This window comes from Hypanus sabinus, chromosome 7 (assembly GCF_030144855.1).
Source record: "Hypanus sabinus isolate sHypSab1 chromosome 7, sHypSab1.hap1, whole genome shotgun sequence".
NCBI lineage: Eukaryota > Metazoa > Chordata > Chondrichthyes > Myliobatiformes > Dasyatidae > Hypanus > Hypanus sabinus.
Genome location: NC_082712.1, coordinates 60,431,142 through 60,456,743, shown reverse-complemented (window position 1 = coordinate 60,456,743; position 25,602 = coordinate 60,431,142). Strand labels below are relative to the sequence as shown.

At 42.3% G+C, this 25,602-nt stretch overlaps 1 protein-coding gene across 1 annotated transcript in view; it reads left to right on the top strand.

The window, feature by feature from the left end:
• Nucleotides 1-25,602, top strand: part of cemip2 (cell migration inducing hyaluronidase 2) — a 92,522-nt gene that overhangs the window by 32,163 nt on the left and 34,757 nt on the right. The window contains exons 5-13 of the mRNA XM_059974759.1: nt 3,506-3,675; nt 4,772-4,960; nt 9,762-9,931; nt 13,454-13,663; nt 16,545-16,750; nt 19,339-19,408; nt 20,566-20,694; nt 22,788-22,876; nt 24,513-24,644. Of these exons, the coding sequence (XP_059830742.1) occupies nt 3,506-3,675; nt 4,772-4,960; nt 9,762-9,931; nt 13,454-13,663; nt 16,545-16,750; nt 19,339-19,408; nt 20,566-20,694; nt 22,788-22,876; nt 24,513-24,644 (1,365 nt within the window). The remainder of the gene's footprint in view (nt 1-3,505; nt 3,676-4,771; nt 4,961-9,761; nt 9,932-13,453; nt 13,664-16,544; nt 16,751-19,338; nt 19,409-20,565; nt 20,695-22,787; nt 22,877-24,512; nt 24,645-25,602) is intronic.

Sequence of the window (25,602 nt, the reverse complement as noted above, 5' to 3'; positions counted from 1 at the left end):
ATTACCCTGAGTGATGATTTAAAAAAAAATTCCCTATCTTGGGCCAAAACTGGCCAAATGAATCTGTGATTTCCCTGTTCCTGATGACAGCATGAGCTTGGCTCTGAGTCACTGGAGACAGACCATCTGATGTAGTACCAGAATGCTGGGCATTGTATCTTGGCTCTGGGTGCAAAAAGATACCTTCATTCTTCCATGTAAATAGACTCTGTTTATCCCCATCTCCGTTTCTCCTCCACACTTCCCAAAGGGACATAGCTGTGATATTGAACAAGAAGACCATTCTGTTCGTTGTAACCATTCTGGCACATTGGAAGGGCAGTTCCCAGTGGAAACAAGTCACAAAAAAGAACATGTTAGTCACCTTGAAATGCATTGTAGTCAGTGTTGTCATGTAGAAAGCTTGGCAGCAGTTATTGAGCTCAGAAAACTTTCACGAAGGTTGAACGGGGGATGCATATCAACAGGACAGTAGCGAGAGCTGCTCTGCAAACCTGAGTGGATCTCGGGATAAGGGCAGATAAGGCTTGGGTCTAATATCTCCCTGAGGCAGCACCTCCAGCAATGCTGCTTTTCCTTGGCAGTGCACTGGAGCATATGTCCAGATTTGTCCTTCTTCCTTGGATGTCTAGAGTGGGAATTGACTTCCAAGCAGAGGTGCTTCCCCGGGTGGCAGATGAAACTCAAGTCCCAGCTCGCTTTGTCTCCAGAGGGATAACTCTGTGTGCAAAACTGTTTCTCTTCCCTCGCTCTTCTCCTCCTTCGCACCTCAGAGACACAGATTTGTACTGCACAGAAACAGGCCTTTCAGCCCATCATAGCTCACCATCGAGCACCGATTTGTGCTAGTGGATTTGAGAAAACCATCAGACGAGAATATTGGAAAGTAGGGGCTCAAATGACTTCGATGGGCTGAATGGTTTCCCCTTGCTTTTGTCTGCTCGAGTCTTGTACTTCCTATTGCTTTTTGGGGTCCTAATAGAGACAGTTCAGGAAACGTGTATTGGCTCAGGAGCTGCAAGACAGTGCTCCACAGCTGGGAAACAAACATTAAAGGAGCAGTGCGCAGCGTCTGGTCTGAATGCCAGCATGGGTCTACATGCAAAGTAACATTGAGGTGGCTGTACGGAGAAGATGCCAAAATACACAGTGCAAAGAAACCATTTGCACTTTGGCTTGGAGTTCTGATTTGCTTGGCTAATTCCTTTAATAACTAGCTATAATAGTTAACCCTTGGAGATGATATCTAAATAGAATGTGGACATTGCGTATAATGTGTGTATGGACAGTGAGTTATTAAACAGACATTGGAGAAATTAACTCTGGAGTGCCATCAGGTGATTAATTGCTGAATGCCGTTTACAGCCCACAGACGAGACCATTCAGCCCTGTGCTGTGCCAATGTTTTTGCTCCACAGGAGTTTCCTCCCACTCCTTAAAGCCATCACTGCTCCTTGTGGGAGTGAGTTTCACGTTCTCACCACTTGCAGGGTAAAGATAATTGCTTTAGATTTTAAATTGGCTTATTACTAATTCACTTATTGCTCTTGATCAGGGCTGGTAATCTTTTTGAGAGCATGTGCCCTCTTTTTAAAAAAAAACTCAAGTATCATTATACTTGTAAGCAAAGACTATCATTGATTAATGAAGTGGTAACGCTAATGAAGAGTTTAAGGAAAAATGGTGAGTCCTGTTGGTTATTATAGTCATTGTTTTACTATTAATAAAATGTAATGGAGATTGATTGAAATAAATGCATTTTAGAGAACCTGTTAAATTTATTAATATTTTAAAAAGTCTATTGGAAAATAATAACACGTAGCTGTGTGCTACACACAGCGCTGGAATAACGACATGCAAACAGTGAGTTGCAGTTGCGTTAAAGATTTATTCAAACTTCACAGCCTCGCTTTTAAGCCTTCCCGTTTCCGCCATCCCCGGCGGGAATACTGTGGGGGGTGCATATTCATGGTCCCTTCCCACACTTGGGCTTTTCCCCTTGCTGGTGAAGAAGGCCTGGCGCCCTTTTTGGGGCCGGCCTTCCTGCCGGCATGCACCATTTTGTGAGCCGGTTCAAGTGCGCTGGAAAGTGGGTCATCACAAACATATCTATATGTGTTGTTATCCAAATACTGATGTGTACACCAGATTCACAAGAATTTGAAAGCATGTTATCCAACATCACATGTTCTTGCAACTGTGTAGCAGGCGCCAGTGGGACATTTCCTGTGAAAACATCTCACTGGTTGTAGTATCTGTAACATGTCACGGGTTGTAAAAAGAAATCATTCTCTGCATCGTTTGGGAGAAAAGGTAATTGATATGGGTATTTTTTATTATAGTGAGGTTTAAAGGTTGAGGGGCAGCACTGCGTGCTGCTCGCCAACAAAAATTTTGCATGCACCATCTTGGGGAAACAGGTTCACTGCTTTTTTCTTGCTCCTGGTTGTCGTCTCCCCCACGGGAACTGCTACACATCTAATCTGAGACTCCCCTATATAATTGCTTTTTTTTTAAAAAAAAAACCCTCTTCGTCTACCTGTTTCTTGAGAAATAGACACAGCTTATTAAAGAGCTAAAAAAAAGCTCTGCTGTAGAAGTTCGCCAGGTCAAATAGCATCTGTGGAGGCAAAGGGAGGGATGGCATTTCAGCTTGAGACTCTGCAGTTGGATAAATGATTCCAGCATTTGCAGTTGCTTGTGTCTGCAGTCTATTTAAAGTCTTTCCCGAAAAGTATGACCTCTGAGTTCCAGGAAAATCTTTTGCATTGGCAGTGCCTCTAACTCCTCTTTACCTCAAGAATAATACTGGTTATACCTTGGAAAATATGCTTAATCAAATCCTGAATGATTTAATATACTTTTGTTTAAATACCTCATCTGGTGTTCAAACATTTGGAGAGGAGTCTTGTGCATTATTAGCATCATGCATCTTCCATCTTGTCTCTTGCCTGTGCTGTAGTGAGAATGATGGGTTGATATCCTGTAAGAGAGTGTTCATACAGCTGTTTCACTTTCAACTTGCAGATCATTGAGGTTTTAGTATTAATGTGGCTAACATGCAGCTGCCAGTAAAGGGAGACCTGCATTTCCATGGTGCCTTTTGCCACGCAGAGAATGAAGTACACTTTGATGTATGCTCACTGCTGAAATGTGGGAGTCACTCTGTACAGCAACTTCCTACAAACAGTAGTGTGATGATGACCAAATCATCTGTTATTTATTTCACTATGCTTTTGATTAAGGCATAAATGATGTCTCCAGGGCACCACTGAAGATGCTACTTGGTGTCTTCGAAATGCTGCCACAGGACTTTTTAATCAGAGCAGATGGGACTTCACTTAACACCTGAGCCAAAAGATAGCACATCTACAAGTGCCTCTCTTCCTCGGTTTTGCGCAGTGCATTTGGATTGGCTCGATGACAAATTCTAATTTCTTGTTCCTTTTGGTAGAAGTTAACCATTTTGACAATGATTCCTTTTGTCATTTTCTTTCCTGGATAGGCAAGCTTGGGCTTTTGTTGGTGTGATTGGTGCTGGAAACTCATCCTACAATGAATCCGTGCGTGACTATGAGAACCACGATACTAGAGGCAAAGCTGAAGCCCGCAAGGAGTTTGTGACGGTGGATGGGGTGAAGTTTGCCGTGTCTGCATCGAGTCAGTGGAAGAAAGGTGCCCAGAATTTAATCTTTTGGTTTGTAACTTTTCACTTGAGGTGTGCACGTTTGAGCACAGATAATCTAGAGGAATTCAACAGGTCTGTGTGAGAGAAGGGGAGGGAATTGTTGAATTGTGCTGAACCCTGATGAAGAGTTATGACCTGAAACATTAACAGTTCCTCCAGCATACTGTTTGGTGCTTTAGACTCAAGCATCTGCTGTCTCTAATTATGAGTTTGAATTTTCTCTGACCTATTATTTTGTAAGTCATGCTGCTCTATTTTCTAATTTCTGTTCTTCTCTCCATTAAAGTAATTGTTTCCAGGATCTATTGTAACAGCCATGAATTTGTCCTTGCATCTGAAAATCTTGTCTTCCTTGGATTTATTGGTCATGGGGCCAATTGGAATGGGTTATTGAGAAGGGAGGCAGTAAGGTGCTGTTGCATAGGGAGTTCTGGAATGCAAATCCACCAGTGGCGAAGTTATTAAAGGCATTACAAAAATGCAAGTTCATCTTTTTGTGAAGTCCAAGGCCAGGGGATTGTAACTATATTATTGAATCGCAAAATACTCCAGCTGCTGGAATTTGGAGTAATAAATAATCAGCTGAGCAGTGCCTGTAGAGGGAGGGAGAAGGGAGTTGTTGACATTTTGGGTTGAAATCCTGCAGGTTTTGACCCAAAACACTGGTGTTCCCTCCCCTCTCCTCTACCGCCCATCAATATCGGGCATCAAGCAAATGATCTGAGAGACCACTCTGCCTAGAGAGTGATGAGAGAACGGGAATGAATTTCAGTGAATAGCAGAGATGAGTTTAAGCGGAAGTTGGATAAACACGAGAGGTGGGAGAGGATGTGGGGAATGTGCTTAAAGAGTGGGATTGGAAGCAAAATTACTGCCAGGAACCATTTGATTCTCTGTTAAAGATGTGCATATCTTTAAAACTTTGTACAGATGACTGGTTAATTTAAAGCCACCATTTGTTTCACCATGTTGTTTCTGTAATTAGAAAGCTAAATGGTCCTGATTTTTGTCTCGCTCTCTTGTCTCCATCTTCCCATCATCCCCATTCATTCTTCCCTCTCTTGGCCCTGCTTTCTGCTCTAGGGATTCCACAGGCTGAGTTCCAGGTTGATGTGGCCGGGGGCTTGGTTCTGGAGCTGCTGGATGAGGTGGAAGGCTGGAAGGAGGGCGATAGAATCGTCATTGCGAGCACGGACTACTCCATGCACCAGGCCGAGGAGTTCACCATCCGCCGTGGCTCAGGTTCCAGAGCTCGACGGGTGGAGGTCACAGGTAGGTGGAAAAGGTGAAGGGGTAGGAAAGGAGTGACTTCTTTCTGACAGAGCGGAAGGCTGTTTGATATGTTTAATCTATGAGTTTTGGACCAACCTCCTTCCCTCTTCCCCTCTCTTCCCACCTTGTTTACCCCTCTCATGTCTGTCAACTCTTTCCCCAATTCTCCCTCCACCCATCTGTACATGAGGGCTTTTTTATGCTGGCCAATTAACCTATGTGGGAAGGGATCAGACCATCTATAGGAAACTCCATGCCATCAGAGACAAAGTGCTAATTTCACATGGACCAAACCCAGAGTTAAGATTGAACCCAAGTCGCTGGAACTGTGGATCTGGAACACTGGTCTCAAGTGTGGTTGACAGATGTGATTATCCTGATTAAATGCGTCATCCTCCTCTTTCCACAACTGCATTAATTCAGGAAAAAGGCAGGTTAATCTCAGGAAAGGTTGGGAATAGAATAGATCTCCTTCACTAAGGGAAAAGAAAGCTGGTAATCGAGAACTTAAAGATACCAATGCTGACTTGACTATGAAGGCATAATCCCAACATGGTAGAAAATACCCTACTCTTTAAGGCAAGTGAAACTTTGATAGAATGTTAGTGACTTTTTTTTTCAGGAGTCTGGCACCGCTGGCAACATCAGCATGTGTTGCTGTTTCCTTACAGGCTACTTCAGAGCTAACAGTCATCCAAATTGCTGTTCAGTCATTAACAAAGGATATCAAGTCAAGTTTATTCTCATTTAACTATGTACATGTATACTGTCAATTGTGACAATGTTTCTCCAGACCAGTGTGTAAGGCACAGTAGGACACAAATCACACATAGAACACACAGTAACTAAGAATTAAATCTACAAATGAATTATGCTCAGATAACGAAGTGAAGTGCCTAAATTAAATATTGCAGTGTAGAGTACAAATTACTGGTGACACTTCACATTTGGTAGGGAGTTCAGACCCTTGCACCTACTCCCTTTTATTGATGGCGCAGAAGTTTTGTGTTGTTTTTGATAGTAGATTTCTCTTTAGTAGTAAGGTAGATGGCCATAGACTTTTCCCCCAGGGAAGGGGAATCTAAAACTAGAGGGCATGAGGCTTAAGGTGAGAGGAGAAAGATTTAAAGGGCACCAGAGGTACAAGATTTCCATGCAGAGGGTAGTGTGGATGTGGAATGAGCACCTTGGTTGACTTGGGCAAGTTTGGCAGTAGTGCATGAATTTGTGCTGTAATGCTCTATAGCTCTTAAGTCTATAACAAAATACAGGTTTGTAGGCAGTTTTACAAAGAGTTTGATTCATATGATTTTCCTTAATTACAGTGGTGAAGATTTCAAACACGGTTTCTTGCAGGAAAGTGCAAACCCTGAACTCAAGGTTTTCTTTAATCTGTGCATGCCAAAAATTCCAAGGTTGCTGCCAGTGTCAAAGTGATAGAGGCAAATACCAGTTAGTCTCAGCATCACTACTGCCAGGGTGATCACATACTGTGATTCTCTCCAACTTAGTAACAAAAGCCTGAGTGTGTTCTGCACATGGAAAAAAATGATGTGTTTTGCAATGATTACGTATTTATTTAATAAAGACTCAATTATAATATTGGAGAAGACAGATGATCAAAATATTAGGGTTAATTGTCCAGAAATCTATACCGACAGACTATATAAATGTTTTTAAATTATTTGTTTACTGGCTGTAGGTGCAGCTGATGAGATTTAATACCCATTCCTGAATGTCCTTGAATTAGTGGGAGTGATGTCCCATCCTGAGCTGCTGCTGCTGTGTGTTGCTTTGTAATTGCTGCTGATTTGGGAATCCCTGGACTTGGAACCAGTGACGATGAAGGGCTAGTGATATATTTCAGAGTCGGATCATGTGTGACTTGCACGTTGCATCTACTGCCCTGCTTTGCTGAAGGGAGAGCCGATGGGTTTGGCAGATGTTGGAGTAGCAGTTTGAGCAATGCATTTTGTCAGTAGCGTGTGGTGTGTCACACAGCCGTTGTGCACTGGTCATGGAGGAGGAGGACATTCAGGGAGGTGACTGCATTGATCGGATAGGATCTATGAAGTGCTTATCTCTTTCAGCCCAGGAGAAGGGGGCTGTAAAACACAATGAGAGTTTGCTGCCACAGCACAGGTTTCCCCCATTACCTGAAAGTAGGGCGTAAAGCGAAGAAGCAATTACCATTAATTTATATGGGAAAAATTTTTGAGCGTTCCCAGACTCAAAAAAACCTACCAAATAACACATAAAGCCTAAAATAACACTAACATATATTAAAAGCAGGAATGATATGATAAATACACAGCCTACATAAAGTAGAAATAATGTATGTACAGTGTAGTTTCACTTAACAGAATCAGGAAGATTTAGTCAAAACTGATTTGTAGAAAAAAAAATCGGCACGTACACGCATGCGCACACACACCTGCCCACGCAAGGCTCCACGGTCATGGTAGTCTTTCTCGGGGTAAACGCAAGTTTAAAGTGTGCGCCATTTTTCGTAAAAGTGAAAATCCTCTTTGGATTTCTTTCGGATTAGTGAAAACAGGTATTAATGTAGGTCGTTACATAATGTAGGTTTAGCGAAAACAGGTAGATCTTTCATAAAGTGGGGGACACCTGTATATATCTCTTGCCTTCTCTCATGGACTTTGAATAGTAACCTTGGCTGTTCTGAAAGCCAAGGATGATTGGACTGACTTGAGGTATGTGGTAAACTTTGGTATAGAGCTATATGCTGCTCTAGGGACCTGAAGAGATAGTGCAATTGATTATTAAATTGATAAATTTGTGCCTGCAGTTAATATCACGTGCTTTCCAGCTGTTATAACAGCAGGGTATTTGATCACATCTCTAACTCTGAAGCAGAACCATCACAATGAGATAATGTTGCGCAAACTGGAGTTGTATTCTTTGGAAGTTAGAAAATTAGGGGGTGTTTCTTGGAAATGTGAGATTTGAAGGGAAAGACTCTAAATGGAAAGGGGGGAAAGAGCAGGTATATAATCAGCTGATTAGGCAATAGCCTGTTGATTGGTGGAACTAGTTTGATGGGCTGAATGGTCTCCTTTATCCATATTCCTTGAGACCCATTGATGCAACAGGTGTTAAATGGTGAAGAAGTATATTTATTATGACAGCTCTAGGCAGTGGTGTTGCCCCAGAACAGGATATAGTTGCTGACAAACAGTGAGAGTGCTGGGAAAGGCAGTGTAGAGCGGACAGTTCCCCTGAGCAGAGCCCGTGGCTGGGAGTAAATGGGAGATCCTGCACATTTGCTAGTTAAACAGCTGAGCCCAGACCATGGACTGCTGCATGCTGCACCTTGCAATTAGGAGAGGGAGTTGTTTTACCTCCTGCCAGTGAATAATAAATATAAAATTATTACTTTCTTTCAAAATAAATAAATTCTCCCATTCTGTGTTAGTCCAATTCTAATACATTTATCAGCTAAAACCTTTACTAAATTATAAAAGTAGTTACGGAAATTCTGAAATGGGGAATGGGAGTTCAGAGTGGTGGAGGAATGTAAAGCTAAAATAACTAGGTACTATGTTGTATGAATTAGTGTAAAATGACTGTTGAGGTCTGGGTATGTCTGAGTATTTGAGGATGGGGGCTTGCAGAGTTTATACTTAACACCTCAAGCAGTGAGAGTGAAGCACCTGTGAGGAGGCCCCTGTCGAGGTTGCCCCTGACTACGAGGGATCAGGAGAAAGAATGATATTATATAAAATTTTCAATAGCACCCGCTAGGGGCAATGTAAAGTGCTTTGCAGACAATGAAATGCATCATGCAGTGTGGTCATTTTTGTAACCTAGCAACCTATTGATATACAGCAAGCTTCCACAGACTGCAATGGTCATGATGACAATATGGGTGACCCTTCTATTTTAACAATGATGGAAGGGCAAGATCTCCTTGACGGATTGATAGCTTTCTGAAGTATAAGAATTGGGTATTAAAATAAGCATTATCCCATGATGTCAGTGTTGTATTCTATAAAAGAAAAGGTTGACAAGTTTGCTTGTGATTGGATTCTTCTCTCACGCTTTCTATCTGAGCTTCCTGAAGCCTCTTGTTCAGTGTTTTTGCTTCGCTTGAGACTAGTTCTGCAGGACGGCTTGGTAGCATAGTGGTTAGCACAGTGCTTTACTGCACTGGCAACCTGGGTTCAATTCCTGCCACTCCCTCTGAGAAGTCTGTATGTTCCAGGTGCTCCAGTTTCCTTCCCAATCCAAAAGATGTACCAGTCGGTAGGTTAAGTGGTCATTAAATTGTCTTGTGGTTAGGCCAGGGTTAACTCAGGTGTGGCTGAAAGCCCTGGAGTGGCCTAATCTGTGGTGTATCTCAGTAAATATGGCTGGACAGTCAGTTTCTTCAATGCTGCTCAGCCGGTCAAGCAGTGTCTGTAGAAAGAGAAACTGTGTTAATACTTCCGGCTGTGTTTCCTGGTTCCCAACATCTGGATTTTTGTTTGTGTTTTGTTGACTTCCTTAGCAGTTGCTAGAGCCTTCTGGTCACTGTGCAGAAATTTAAAGGTACACCTGATTAGACTAAATGTGAAGCTGGACTTACACAAATCACAATCAGGAATATAATACCGCAGACTTAAATTTAGAATGAATTGTGATTAAAGTTTGGGGGTAACATAGAACTTGGTGTGAAACCAGGCCGTTCAGCCCATCAAGTCCCTCTAGTATTTAAGTTTACACAATCTTCCTCTTTATTATTCATCAAATCCTTCCCTCCATTCATTTCTCCCTCTTCTTTTGCACTGCCTCATTTCAGGAAAGGCTCAGTTCCTTCATGTGGGAGAAATCATGAATGGGGTAGACATGAGAGCAGAGGTGGGAATGTTGACGAGGAACATCGTCATTAAGGGAGAGATGGAGGATTCCTGCTATGAAGACAACTGGTGTCGGTTCTTTAAGCACGATACATTTGGAGGGCATTTAAAGGTAAGTCTGAAGTTTTCCTGTAGGCCAGTTGATTTTATTACAGTTCAGCAGCAGATATTTATTTCAAATCTGTATCTTTATTAAGTTCATGAAATTGATGACAAGAGTAGAACAAAAAATTTCTTTTAATCTTTGCACTACCGTGATGACACAGTTTATTCCAATCTAAACTGACTTATTACCTTTTGGTACCTTTTTTTTTGTTTGTGTCGCTGACAGAATTCCAGGGCCTCCTGAGAGAGAATAGCGCACTTAGTACCATTGTTTGTGCTGCAAAACCAGCCCCCTTCCTGCCTGCTTTAACCTTCAAACTCACTGCTGCAGCTGGCAGTTGCAAAAGGGTGAGAAGAGCAGGGGGAGCTGCCCATTGACCAGTGGCACTCACACCAACTGTGATGAAGTACTTGGAGAGGCTGGTCATGGTTAGAATCAACTTCTGCCCGAGCTAGTATCTGCATCCACTGCAACTTGCCGATCACCACGACAGGTCTGCAGCAGATGCGATCACACCAGCTCTCTACTTGACAATGAGTCATCTGGGCAATACATTAGGTGATGTAGGTATTAACTACAGTTCAGCATTCAACGCAATCATACCCTTAGTTCGAGTCAATAAACTCTAAAACCTGGGCCACTGTACCTCCCTCTGCATCTGGATCCTTGACTTCCTCACCGGGAGACTGCATCAAATTGGAAATAGCATCTCCTCACTGGCATGCCTGAAGGATGCGTGTTTAGCTCACTGCTCTACTCTCTACACCCACTCGTGTGGTTAGGCACAGCTCAAATGCCATCTGTAAACTTGCTGAAGACACCACTATTACTGGCAGAATTTCAGATGGTGACAGTGATAAGGGAGTGAGATAGATCAGCTAGTTGAGAGATGTGGCAACCACTATCTTGTCAGTAAGACCAAGGCGTTCATGTGGCTTCCAGGATTGGGAAATCGAGGCAATACACACCAGGCCTCATCGAAGGATCGGAAGTGGAGTGAGTGAGCACTTTCAAGTTCCTGGCTGTCAACATCTCTGAGGATCTATTCTGGGTCCAACATACTAATGCAATTACAAAGAAGGCACGAGAATGGCTATATTGCATTAGAATGGCATGTCACCAAAGACGCTCCCAAATTTCTACAGATGCACTGTGGAGAGCCTTCTAACTGGTTGTGTCACCGTCTGGTGGTTGGGGGAGGGGGCTACTGCAGAACCTCAGAAGAAGCTGCCGGAAGTTGTGAGTTCAGCCAACTCCATCATGGATACTACCCTCCCAGTATTGAGCACATCTTCAAAAGGCAATACCTCAGGACGGTTGTATCCATCATTATTGACCCCAGCACTCCTCTCATTGTTACCATCAAAAAGAAATACAAGAGCTGAAGACACACACTCAACATTTCAGGAACAGCTTCTTTCCCTCTGCCGTCAGATTCCTTAATGGACAATGAATACATGAACACTACCTCAATATGCTTTATTCCCTCACTTTTTGTACTACTTCTTTAATTTTCACTTTTTAAATATATTCATACTGTGAATTTATAGTTTTTTATGTATTGCAATGTATTGCTGCCACAAAACAACAAATTTCACAACATATGCTAGTGATACTAAACCTGATTCTCATTATAACCATATAACAAACCATATAACCATATAACAATCACAGCACGGAAACAGGCCATCTTGGCCCTCCTAGTCTGTGCCGAACCCTTAATCTCACCTAGTCCCACCTACCCGCACTCAGCCCATAACCCTCCACTCCTTTCCTGTCCATATACCTATCCAATTTTACCTTAAATGACACAACTGAACTGGCCTCTACTACTTCTACAGGAAGCTCATTCCACACAGCTATCACTCTTTGAGTAAAGAAATACCCCCTCGTGTTTCCCTTAAACTTCTGCCCCCTAACTCTCAAATCATGTCCTCTAGTTTGAATCTCCTCTTATCCCACATTTGTGCTTTTCAGTTGAATTTAACAGTGAATAACTGAGGAAACTGTGTCGAGCCATGCAATCTGGAGGCAAGCCCTTCAGCCCTCTGAGCCCATGCCAACCATCAAGCACCATAGACACAAAGCCTACCTTCTTCTCCCCAGCTTGGGAATGGAAGTGAGTAGAAATAATTTCTGTTTTGCTGAAAGAGCCTTTAAATAAAAGGGAGTGAGAGTAAGCAGGCAGCACACTGCATTAGGAACCCAGTCATAGTGAAACAGTGTGAAAGCCTTTGACCTGCTGAGTGAGAGCTATTCATCAAACACCCTGCTATATTAATCCCATTTATTCCCCCTACGTTTCCATCCAATTGCCCCAGATTGAGATGATGCATAGATGCACTGAATTCCTACACTACAGGGGCAAGTTCTAATGGGCAGTTAACTTACCAGCCACAGTTGGTACGGGATGGAGGAAGCTGGAGCACCTGGTCATGGAGAGAAGAACACGCAAACCTCAGACAGATTGCCCCCAGTCTCTGCAGGCAGTTGCTCCATCCCCTCTGCTCTCTACCCTCAAGACTGTGTGGCTAAGCACAGTCAAGAGTATGAATTCACTTTTGTTCGTAAAATCTTAGATGGCAATGTTGCGGCAAACAGGAGTGAGACAGATCAGGTGGTTGGACGACAACCTTGCCCTCAACATCCGTGAGACCAAAGTAATGATTGTGGACTTTAGGAAGGGGAAGTTGGGAGAATGCACACCAGTCCTTATTGAAGGCTCAGCTCCAAGTTCCTCGGTGTCAATGTCTCTGAAGATCTGCCTTGGGCCCAACATGTTGATGCAGTCTCAAAGAAGGCTTTACTCTTTTAGGAGTCTGAGGAAATTTGGTGTGTTGCCAAGTCTCTTACAACTTTCTGCAGATGTACAATGGAAAGCGTTCTGACTGGTTGCATGACCATCTGGTATAGAGGCCCAGGATCAGTAAAAGCTGCAGAGGGCTGTTAACTCAGCCGGCTCCATCATTTGCCTCTCCACTATTTAGGACATCTTCAAGAGATCATGCTTCAAGAGGCTGGCATCTATCATTAAGGACCCACACCATCTGAGACGTGCCCTCCATTTGTTACTGCTATCAGGAAGGAGATACAGGAGTCTGAAGACACACCCAACAGTTCAGAAACAGCTTCTACCATAAACTCATAAACATTAGCTCAGTATTTATTTTCTTTGACCCTATTTATTTTGTAATTTATAGTAATTTTATGACTTTTGCCTTGTCTGCGGCAACAGTACAGTGATTTATAAACCTGATTCAGGTTCACTTGCTTTGCCATTCTGTTGCTCCAGATACAGTAACATAAATGTTATTCAGGTCTGGATGATTCACAGTTCTATCTTGCTTTTTATCACCTATCTGAAAAGTTTGAGGCTTTGATGAGTTGTTGGTGGCACCCTGTGAAACTCTTGCTGAGGGCATTTATGGTCCAGTAAAGAATTGCAGGATAGGAATTTTTATTCTTTATTTTTTGAGTTTCTTTTTCAGCAGAAACTTAGCTTTCATCTTTTCCTTTCCATTTTGGTAGATTTTGAAGAACTTCACCTCTGTTCATCTCTCCGACGTGGAGCTAATGCACATGGGTCAGCAGGTGATGGGCAGTTACCCTGTGCATTTCCACCTGTGTGGGGATGTGGATAGACATGGTGGCTACTCATCACCAACCTATCTGAGGAGCCTTGCAATCCACCATTGCTTCTCCAGATGTGTCACAGTCCATGCAACCAATGGTTTGCTGGTAAGTCTCTTCCTGTTTGATCTGGACTGTTTATTTTACTTAGAATTGTGTGTTTGGCACAGAAACTGGCTAACTGGCACAAGGGGTCCAGCTCACCGGTTAGGCTACACAAATGACTCTCCCCACCCTCCTTATCTCACCTCAAAGGATCATCTCCTTGTATATTTATCCAGTTTCCCTTATTCACCTCCACTACCTTCAATGCCTGAATAAGGAAGTTTCTTCTGAATTAGTTGTTGGACTTATTACTGACCATCTTGTGCTTTGGGACAAAAATGAGGAAACACTGATCCCATCAATATTCCCCCTACCCCCCATGCTTCTGTGCACACACAGGTTTGCATTGTTTTAAAGTTTTTCTTGAGAGTTATTAAACTATTCATTTGTTCCTAATGACTCAGTGCTGGTAACTTCTCAGATAATCTGCAGGTTTTGTGCTATTGCGCCTTTGAACAATTTCGAGGATAAGAGCCAGTACTTATTGCCCATTCCTAATTTCCCTTGAGAAAATGATGGTAAGCAGCTGGCTTGAATTGTCACAGTCCTTCTGATGAAGATGTGCTGTATGAAGGGATTTCAAAGATATAGGTAATGCAGGAACCACATTATACTTTGAGGATGGAGAGGTGTGTGACTTGGAGCAGAACCTGTATGTGGTGGTGCCCCCGTGCTGTTGCTGCCCTTGTCCTCGTTGTTGGAAGTTGTGGGTTTGGAAGGTGCAATTATCATTACCTCTCCTTGCCTTCTATTCCAGCATAAGAGTTATTTTGATTTTGTCTTCTCATCTCCTCTCCACTTCCTCTGCATTTTAAACTGTCGACTGGTATCCGTAACTATACACAAGTGGCATAGCTACTAGATCCACTGCATCGTAGCACCAAAAATCCAGGTTCAATCCTGACCATGGGTGCTGTCTGTGTGAAGTTGCTGCAACCATGCATGTTCTCTCCAGATGCTCCAGTTTCTTTCCACATGCCAAAGACTCGTGGCCTGGTAGGTTAATTGGCTAGTGTCAATTGCCCCTAGTGTACAGGTGAGTGGGTGAATCTGAAGGTAGTTGATAGGTACAGTTACAAGAAAGAGTTTGTGAACCTTTTGCAATTGCCTGGTTTTTCTGCATTAATTACTTATAAAGTATGGTCTCGTTAAAGCCTTAAGTCACAATAATAGACGACCACAATATGCCTAAACTAATAACACACAAACAATTGTACTACTACTTGTCAATACTGAGTGCACCAGTTAAACAGTCACAGTCGAGGTTCAAAAATGTAAGTGAACCTCTGGGGTATTAATGCCTACAAAAGCTATTTGAAGTCAGGTGTTCCAATCAGTGAGATGAGATTGGAGGTGTGGGATGTAGAGGTGCCCTGCCCTATAAAAAAAAGACACACCAAGTCAGGTTACTGACAGAGCCTGCTCTTCTCAGGAAAGATCTGTTTATTTGTGCATTGCCTCAATCAAAACAACTTTCAGAGGACCTTGGAAGAAGAATTGTAGAGATGCATGAAGCAGAAAGAGGCTACAAAGACATTTCTAAAGACCTGAGTGTTCATCAGTCCACAGTAAGAGAAATTGTCTCCAAATGGAGGAAATTCAGTACAGTTGCTTCTCTCACTCAGAGTGCGCATCCTGTTAAGATCTCACCAACAGCACAGTGTACAGTGCTGAAGGAGGTGAAAAAGAACTCAAGGGTAACAGCAAAAGAGCTGCAGAAACTTCTCAAACTGGCTAACATCTCTGTTCATGTGTCCACTTCAGAAGAACACTGAACAAGAATGGTGTTCATGGAAGGACACTGCAGAGAAAACCACCGATACCCAAAGAATAACTTTGTTGCACATCTCAAGTTTGCAAAAGGCCACCTGGATATTCCACAGCACTTCTGGGACAATGTTCTGTGGACAGAGGAAATAAAAATTGAACTTTTCAGCAGAAATGCACACCGCTATGTTTGGAGGAAAAGGGCACTGCACAGCAACACCAAAACCTCATAGCAGCAGTGAAGCATGGTGGAAGGAGCATCGTGATTTGGGGCTGCTTTGCTGTTCACGGCTTGGACAGCTTGCAATCATCGAGGAAAGAATGAATTCAAACTTGTAGCAAGATATTTTACAGAATATCAGGGCAGTGGTCCGTCACCTGAAGCTTAATCAACAACAGAATGATTTAAAAAGAAGAAAATCCATGTGTTGGAATGGCCAAGTCAGAGTCCAGACCTTGGATGCTGTGTCTTGACCTGAAGAGAGCTGTTCACGAAAGGTATCCCAAAAATATCGATGAACTGAAACAGTTTTATATGGAGGAATGGTCTAAAATTCCTCCTCACTGTTGTGCAAGTCTGATCAGTAGCTACAAGAAATGTGTGATGGCAGATATTGTTGCTAAAGGAGGTTCTACCAGTTACTAAATACTAGGGTTCACATAATTTTTCCAGCCTGGACTGTGAATGATTAAACAATGTATTCGGTGAAGACTTGAAAAGTACAATTGCTTGTGTGTTATTATTTTAAGCAGATTGTGTTTGTCTATTATTGTGACTTGGATGAAGATCAGACCACATTTTTAAGAGTAATTAATGCAGAAACCCAAATAACTGCAAAGGGTACTCAAACTTTTTCTAGCAACTGTATGTGGGGAGAATCACATGGGCTTAGTGTAAATGGTCTCCATGGACTCTGGCTTGTCCCCATGCTGTGCAGCTCTATAGCACTTTGGATCATCGCGATTCTCCTCTGCTGATGTCATTTTGTGCACTTGTTAAATTGTCTCATGGGATGATGGAAATTTTTCCACACTTGGTTACAGAGTGCCCACCTCTCTGGCCCCAGTGGCTGAACCACAAAAGGTAAAGCCCAATTTCCCTCTGTTTTTTCTGCAGATAAGGGATACTGTCGGCTACGACACATTGGGGCACTGTTTCTTCCTGGAGGATGGGATTGAAGAAAGGAACGTTCTGTACCACAACCTCGGACTTGTCACCAGACCTGGCACACTCCTACCCACGGATAGGAATGACTTGATGTGCTCCTCGATTCGGAATAATGTTTACGGCAACTACGTCCCTGTCCCAGCGACTGACTGCAAGTAAATGTTTGGATTTACCTCGGGACCATGCCCATTCCTGCATTTTTTTTTGGGGAGGATTCCTATTTAAAAATAAGATGGATTCAGACAATAAAAACAGAAAAATAAAATAAGTACTCAAGAAGTCAGCTTGCATCTTTTGGAAAAGAAGCAGAACTAACATTTCACATCAGAGACCCTTAGACATTACCTCCGTTTCTCTTCCCACAGATGCTGCCTGACCCGCAAAGTATTTTCAGCATGTTTCAGATTTCCAGCGTCTGCTGTTTTTTTTTAATTTTTGCATTCGAATGGAATTTTCTTTAGCGAAGTGAACTTGTGAGTTTGAGCAGCTTAGATTGTGAAGTAGAATTTAGAATGCCAGAATGGACATATGTGGCAGGCTTTACAGAGCTTGCATCAGTTAAATGCTCGGATGTATTGGCTCAAAGATTGTTCTCTATGGGCAGCATTTCTTACATTTAACTAGAAGTTTCCTGCAGGGTGCAGCAAATGCCTTGTGAGGAATCTCTGGCAGGGTATGTTATGTCTATTCCTGCACAGATTTTGCTCTCTTGTATTCATATTTAATCTAAGATCTGGCACCAAGAATATTATAATGGCTTCACCCCTAAACTAAATAACAGTGCATACAAATTTTCTGCAATTTGGTTCAAAGTGGGTGTAAAGTTAACCTGCTTCCAATGTCAAATTATCTGCATTTTTCTTTCAGGCTGTTGATTTTTATTAATTCTCACTGATACCTGCACAATAAGTTGCCTGGAAGGTGCTTTGACGATTATGAATTTTCCCTTGCTTGTCCACTAGCTATGGGGAATAAGTTCAGATTCTGATTCCAAAACAAAGGATAGCCTGACTCTGGGCTCCCTGCACGTACAGATTTCCCCTCTTTCCACCCCTCCCAACCATCGTTTATACACATTTGTTTCCATTTTTATTTTAATAATATGGGCATGAAATTCCAATTACTTTGGTCGACATCTACAGCTAAGGCAGAAATTGGCTGTCGCCTCCTGATTGATGGCTGCCCCTGCATCATGCTGATTTGCAACTTTGCAATCAGCTTAGATGACTGACTGGAGGTTGTTGATTAGAAGCTGATGAGGTTGTAAATTTTGGGTTTGAAACTGATGTTGATCGTGAAAGATTAGGGAAGGTGGAGTCAGTTCACGTTAATTGGTCTGAAATGATGGGCCAGGCTAGAGGGACTAAAATGATCATGTTTGAATATGACAAATTTGCACGTTGATTGAAGTTCGGCTAGTTTGTGGTCAGATTGCTGGAGTGGAACTTGATCTTGAGTCTTTAAGACTCTGAGTAGACTGTACTGAGCTATAGCCGATAAATTTATCGTGCCAATTCAGAGTTATGTCTGTGGGAACTAGATTATTGCTGTATATTGATACCCAGTGTTAATGTAGAAGCTGGGCTGGTGAAGACAAAGTATGTACGCTGTGTAACTAATATCTTGCAGATGGATTTGTGTTTTGACTGTCAGAGTGAAACGGCAGCAGAACCTTTTCTCTGTTTGGGGTTACATTTCTCTCCTTGGAATTTCCCTCCAACGTTTCTCGTACTTGGTACAAGTACAGACCGCCAGCCCTCAGTCTCGCCTCACGATGCGCTCGTGAATTTCAAAGCAGAACTATAATCAAAAGCAAAGTATTATATTAATGCCAAGTTATTCATTACCTTGTCATGGCACAGTGGCCTAGCTGTTAGCACAGTTGCTCTACAATGCCAGTTGTTACCAGTCAAGCTTAGAAAGCTGCGGGCACTGGAAGTGTGGTGATGCTTGCGAGCTGCCCCAGCACAGTTCTCACTGGTTTGATTTGACGCAAGTGACGCATTTCGCTGGGTGCTGCGATGTACGTGTGGCAAGTAAAGCTGATCTTGCCTTTTGTCCCCAAAACGCAGCTTGGCCAGTGAAGTTCTTTGAAGAGTTATTGTTGTTTATTGAATGGGGAAAGCAGTGGCAAAGCTGCTCAGAGTGCTCCCAGAAGCAATAAGGTTTTAATCAAGATGGTAAATGTCACCATCACAGCCCAGTTTATTGTCAGTATACATGGGTGTGATGAAACAGCATCACAGAACATAGCATCAGATAAGCAGCATTCATAGGAAAGACGTAAACTAAACACAGATATTCCATGCGTGCTGGGTTTGAGAGCAGAGTTAAATGCCATTTCTAACAGAGGTGGAATAGGATGATTTTTCGTGGTGATTTACTGTTCGTAAGGATGGTAGAAGATGATTCAGTAGGATTTCTCAAGAGAGGTTGTATGAATATCTGAAAAGGAAATGCTTCCAGCACCACAGAGGCCATGTGAGGTGAATGAACGTAGAGCAGTACAGTGCTGACCATCAGGCCAATTTAACTTGCACATTGGTCTGTAATTGGCCTATATCCCCCCATTTGCCAATGTAATACTGCTATTGTGAGACTCATTTGGAGTTTAAGAACTGGCCTAGCCACAGAGGACCAAATGGTCTCCTGGATTGTATTATTCTATACAAGGAGGGCAGGGAAGACCCTCTCCAAGCTGGTGCCAATGTTGTTCTGATTGTGTTATGCCATTCCTCTTCAGGGCTGTGTCCACATTCTGGGTTGCCAATCCTAACAATCATCTCATTAACAATGCTGCTGCAGGTTCTCAGGTGAGTGCCTGGTCACATTGCGTTGCTGTGCTAGGGTGTGGGTGGAAGCTGACGCTTCCTGATTGACACCTTTCTCTGCATTCTATAATGTGCAAATTTTAATTTGTGTAGATGGCTTAGCCAGTGCTGAAATTATCCATAGTAGCAGTTTATGCTTCAATACAATGAACTGATGGAAATCTGAATTGTCCCTCCCAGATTTGCCTACATCTAATATATCCGTATCATTGTGACGCCTTCTGTGCGTCCACAGTGACCTCTTCAACCTCTCCCTCCAAAGCCAAAGGGCCCGAGGAAAGCATGGCATTCCTCTTTGCCATTCTGAAGTGATCAGAACTGGTCCAGGGAATCAATTTTGGACCATCTCATTTTCTTCTTGCAAAAGGTGAGGTTCACACCAGCCAGCAACAGGATCACCTCTCATTCAAGGGTCTCAGTGCAGATTTTTGCACTACATTGCATAGGAAAATTCTGAGGTTCTTGCTCCTGGAAGATGTGACGATTTGTCCTGGTCCAAACCTAGTTCGGTCCTAGTATACACTATAGACTTGATAGGGCCTTCCTATTTGGTTGATTGTGGAAAAGAATTGGGAGGCATTTAAAATGGTCTAATGCATGTGGTCCTAATGTGGGCAAATGGGATTTGTGTAGCTGGATAGAAAAATCAGCATTGGCGCAGTAGGTTGAAGGGTCTGTTCTATTGATAGTCTGGAATTATCTGCTCTGGCTGAGCCGTGGCAGGCTATGAGAAGATATTGAATAGAAGCAGGAGGAGGCTTTGAAAGATTTTGCCGATTCTTTCCTCACCTCCACACCTGGGTTTCCATTCATCCCAAAAACTAACGGATTTTGCCTTGAACATATTTAAGGTAAAAGATCAGCCATTTAAGAGTGAAAGGAGAAGTTTCTTCAACCCTAGCTCTGTAAATCATGTACAGTCTTAATAGACTAATCTGTTGTATCCCAGGAATCAATTTCATGAATCCAAATATCTGATTCATCATAGGAAGAAGGAGTCTGATTCAAAAAAGCTACTTTAAAACGTGTGAAACACTGATTTTCTTTTATAGCCAATAGCTTTAGGGTGAATATTAAGTATAGGTATTTTCTCCTACCACTCGCCACCTAAGTGCAATAATGCATTTCATCTCCATTAGGATACTGGGATATGGTACCTGTTCCATAAAGTTCCTACTGGAGAATCCCATGGACGGCTCACTGAAACCAAAGCTGAACTCACACCATTGGGTATGTTCTACAACAACAGAGTTCATTCCAACTTCAAGGTACGTTCGCCTCTGAATCCTGGAATTGGGCAGACAGTGGGTTGTCCCAATCTCTTGCGGATGGACGGTGGAGGCCATCCTTGCTGATGACCGGTGAATTAGTTTTGAAAATAAAAGGAAGCCATTTTACCTATCATACCCTTTGTTCAATTAGTACCCCTCCTTCACACAGTCTTACAGGTTCCTCCCTTCAGTTTATTTATCCAATTCCCTTTGAGAATTCCTCTTTGGAGATACTTTCTCATCGTACTTAAGTAGCACTGTATATTTTTCTATGGAAGAATAAAATACATATGGTAGAAAGTCACTCTTAGTCTCTTGTATATAGCTTGTAATATGGTAGCAGCTGCATGTGAATATCAGCTCAATTGGAACCCGCGGAGTTGAGTTTTGGTAAGATACTTGGGCCAAGCCAGCAGTATATTGTGCATCCAAGGAGGAGTCATAACCCACAATTCCCTCTTGCTGCCTCTGGACCTTCTGCCATTTTGTCTCTTCAAATCTGTTCATATGAGAGAAGCGATGAGGTTTTGCCATCGTCTAACCCACACTGAGTTCTTCCGGCATTTTGCATGTTGCACGAGGGTTTGACATCTTCACTTTCTTATGTCAATATTTAGTTCCTATTTCTGGTACTTTCAAATAAAAATAAACTTGTGTTTGCAGTCTTGGTATTGTTGTAGAGCCCTTGTATTTCCCATTGCAGAGTGTTTCTGCTTTGTGTGTATTGATAGTGTACTGGTTTTTGTGTGCAGTTTCACAGAGTGTCCATGTGCTAATCATACTGATTTCTGCCATTGAGTCAGATGGAAGTATTCAGGCCATGTATCTTTATCTAGGAGTCGAACCCTTTAGTGTTTATCTGCATGCAAGGAATATTCAGCACGAACATTGCCCTGTAATCTTTTATTTGTCTATGTCCATTTGCTCAATTTCCTGGTTATTCTACTACGTAAAACCAACACCTTTGTTCACTTTCTTTTTGGAGCCTATTCCAAGTTGTATTAGAAGTATGGCTGCCATTGTTGTGCCCAGTAGGATCTCAGAACCAATAGTGAAATATTAGCCAGATCACCTGTCTTATTGATGTTAGTTGAATGTCAGCAGTGCGTAGTTTGCTAAAGTTTGCATTTAAAGATTGAGATCTTTCCAGCTGTCTGTGGGAGTGAAGCTTTCCCATATATAAATATTATTACTGTAATATGGCAGCTAGTCATCTTGTTTAAGGTGAGTTTATTTTCCCTCTTCCCCTGAGTGTTGGCTGTGGCTCAGTGGGTAGCTGTCTTGCTGCTGAGTCATGACGGTGGGCTCAAATCTCACTCACTTACACAAGCACAATACAGAGGCTGTGCTTTACTACAGGTTATGATCCCTTTTGGCTAAGATGTTAAGCTAATGCACTCCGCTGGATAGAAATAAAAGGTTGTTGTGGTGTATGCAGGAAGAGCACATGCAGTCTGAGTAACGTTTATCCCTCAGTGAACAGATCGACCATTCCTCCTTGCCTGTTTATGTCAGCTTGTTATGTGCAAATTGGCTGCTGGCTGTTCCTATTGGCTGAAGTGTTTTGGGATTATCCTGAAAGGGGGAAGGGATGTATTTGTGGCAATTGAATATTTTCTGATTTGAAGGCATGGATCGGAAGATGCTGAACTTTATCTCTGCACATCAGGAGACACATACATGGATGAACAGGGTTTACCTAGAGATTTTAGTGGGGGCTTATTTTGGGGGGAAAAAGAGTTTATTAAGAAGTGGCACATTGAAACGATAAGACATTGCAATTGGTAATTGTGGTCTATTTAGGTTATTATAGTTTTAAAAAAAAAGCTTGTCTTGCATGCTGTTCATACAGATCCATTCATCACAAAATGCACTGAGGTAGTACAAGGCAAAACAAAAGAATGCAGAATGAAGTGTTTTAGTTACAGAGTAAGTGCAGTACAGGTAGACAATCCGGTGTAAGGTGGATTTTTGAGTTTGAGTTCATCTTACTGTACTAGCAAACTGTTCAGTGGACTTGTAACAGTGGCAGAGAAACTGCTCCATGGCACCAGTTGTGTTTCTGTAATGAGACTTGGTCTTTGCTCTAGGCTGGACTGTTCATCGACAAGGGAGTGAAAGTCACCAATGCCAGTGCTGATGACCCGAGGGAGTACCTCTGTCTAGACAACAGTGCCAGGTGAGTGAGACCACCAGCCTTTTGTTGAAAGTGCCTTTTCCTTTTGATATGGGGTGAAAAATCCTTCTGTCTGTGAAGTCAGCCTACTCTGATTCCAATCACTGCGGGACCATACATGCAATTCCACAACGTCTTTTAAAATCTGAATATGGTTTGCAACTATTGAAAAACTTTGGAAAGTTTTATTATATTTATATATAAAAAAACAGAGCAGACCAGAAGCTTGCTCTAATAATTATGCTAATTGTTGGTGAAGCCTGATGGAGGTTCTCAGGAGCAATGCCTCCACTTCCTTGACATTGGGTTTTGGGTCTTTTACTTCTACCTGATGGGGAAGATGTACTGGGTTAGCAGCACCTCCCCATCATTGGCTCCAGGGATTTAACCTAAACTTTGTGCTCAAGTTTCAGAGGTGAGATTTGAATGTGGACCAAGAGTCATTGAATTATACAGCAGAGAAACAGGCCCTTTGGCCCATCATGCATATCACACATTTTACCTGCTGACAAAAAACCCATTTACCTACATTAGGTCCATAGCCTTCAGTGCTCTGACGATTCAATTACTTGATGCTCAAATGTTCTGGGAGTATCTGCCATCATCAGTCACGGCAGTGCAATCCAGATTCCGGCCACTCTAGAAATATCTCCCTCCTATATTAAACCTGTGGACACTTCTGCTATGAGGGAGAAAGATTTTGACTATCAAGCCATCTCCCTCTCTGATAACTATATATACTGTATCTCTGTAATGTAAACTCTTAACCTGTGCCACTACAGGGAAAACAAACCCAGCCTATCCACTCTCTGCTTTTAACTGCAATGCTCCAATCCAGGCAAACTCCTCTGCACCCTGTCCAGTGCAACCATATTCTTCCTGGAGTGTGGTAACCAGAACTCCACACAATACAGTTGGCCAAGAGGTTGAAGCTTGTTTGATGAGAAGTGTAGACAGACAGACAAGATCTTTTTCCTAGGGTTGAAATGTCTAGCACTAGAAGGCATGCTTTTAAGGAGAGCAGGGGTAAGTTCGAAGTAGATGTGCAAGGTAAGTTTTTTTTTTCTTGCACAGTGAATGGTGGGCATTTGGAATGTGCTGCAAATGTGATAGAGGAATTGAAAGAAACAAAAGGTTCAAAGGTTCATTTTTACAATTCTTTTTCTTCTCCAGGTAGCCATGAAACCACGAGGCTACTAGATAGGCACATGGATGTTCAGAGAATAGAGGGATGTGGACATTGTGTCAGCAGAAGGGTTTACTTTAGTTAGGTGTTTAATTGTGCTTGATTAGTGCAGCACAATGTAGGAGGCTGAGTGGCCTGCTCCTGTACTGTTCTCTTCTGTGTACCTATTGGGGTGTGCCTGATGCATAATTAAAAAACTTCTGCAACTCGTAATATTTCTCAGAAATTGCCTCATGTCAAGTGAATTCATTATGATTTTAATCTCTTCCACACAGATGTACAATGGCATCAGACAGGAAGGATCATTTGGTGCTGATTTTAAATAAATAGATAGATAAATGAATAAATCAGATCTATTGAAGCAACTTTCTCCAGTGTCCCAATGCTGGGCATCTTGTTCCTGCTCACAAGTTACTCTATATTAACTTTAAACCTGTTGCTGTTACGTTTAAGGTTCCGGCCTCACCAAGACGCAGATCCACAGAAGCCACGGGTTACTGCCCTCATTGACCGGTTGATAGCTTTCAAAAACAACGATCATGGAGCCTGGGTCCGAGGAGGAGATATTGAATTCCAGAACTCTGGGTGGGTACACCAAACAAATGGAAGACTTGAGGTCTTTACTGAGAATGCAGAATCTGCAAATGAGCCAGGTAGCCCAGGAGAGATTTGCTGTCATTCATGCTCTTCATGAACCTATCCCTGTGGTGGCAAGCCCCATACCCTTGTCTCTGAGAGGCCACAGAGTTTACCTTATTTGTTCATGGGATACAGATGACATGAGCATTGCCAACATTTACTGCTCATCCCCATCTGTCCCTGTACTCTAGGCTACAATTATTTGTCAACTGAGTTGGTGGATATGGAGTCACACAAAGTCCCAGCTGGGTGTGGATTACTGATTCCCTTTTCTGAAGGAGGTTGGTGAATCAGATAATTAGTGAGAATTTATTTTTCTTAATTATTTGAATTAAGAAATAATTCTTAATTATTTAAAGTTCAAAGAATTTATTTAAAGAATTATTTAGAGTTCAAATCTCTGAGATTTGAACTCTAACTCTGGGTTTACCTATGAATCGGAATCAGGCTTATTGCATATGACATGCAATTTGTTAACTTAGCAGCAGCAGTTCAATGCAATTCACAATATAGAAGAAAAAAATAAAATAATAATAATAAATAAATCACTCTTGTTCAGTATACTTTATAGTATACCTATATTGATTAGATTAAGTATCGTGCAAAAACAGAAATACTATTTTTTTTAAAAAAGGTGTGGTAGCGTTCAAGGGTTCAATGTCCATTTAGGAATCAGATGGCAGAGGGGAAGAAGCTGTTCCTGTATCACTGAGTGTGTGCTTTCAGGCTTCTGTACCTCCTCCCTGATGGTAACAGTGAGAAAAGGGCATGCCCTGGGTGCTGGGGGTCTTTAACAATGGATGCTGCCTTTCTGAGACACCGCTCCTTGAAGATGTCCTGGTACTTTGTAGGCTGGTATCCAAGATGGATCTGACTAAATTTACAACCTTCAGCTTCTTTCGGC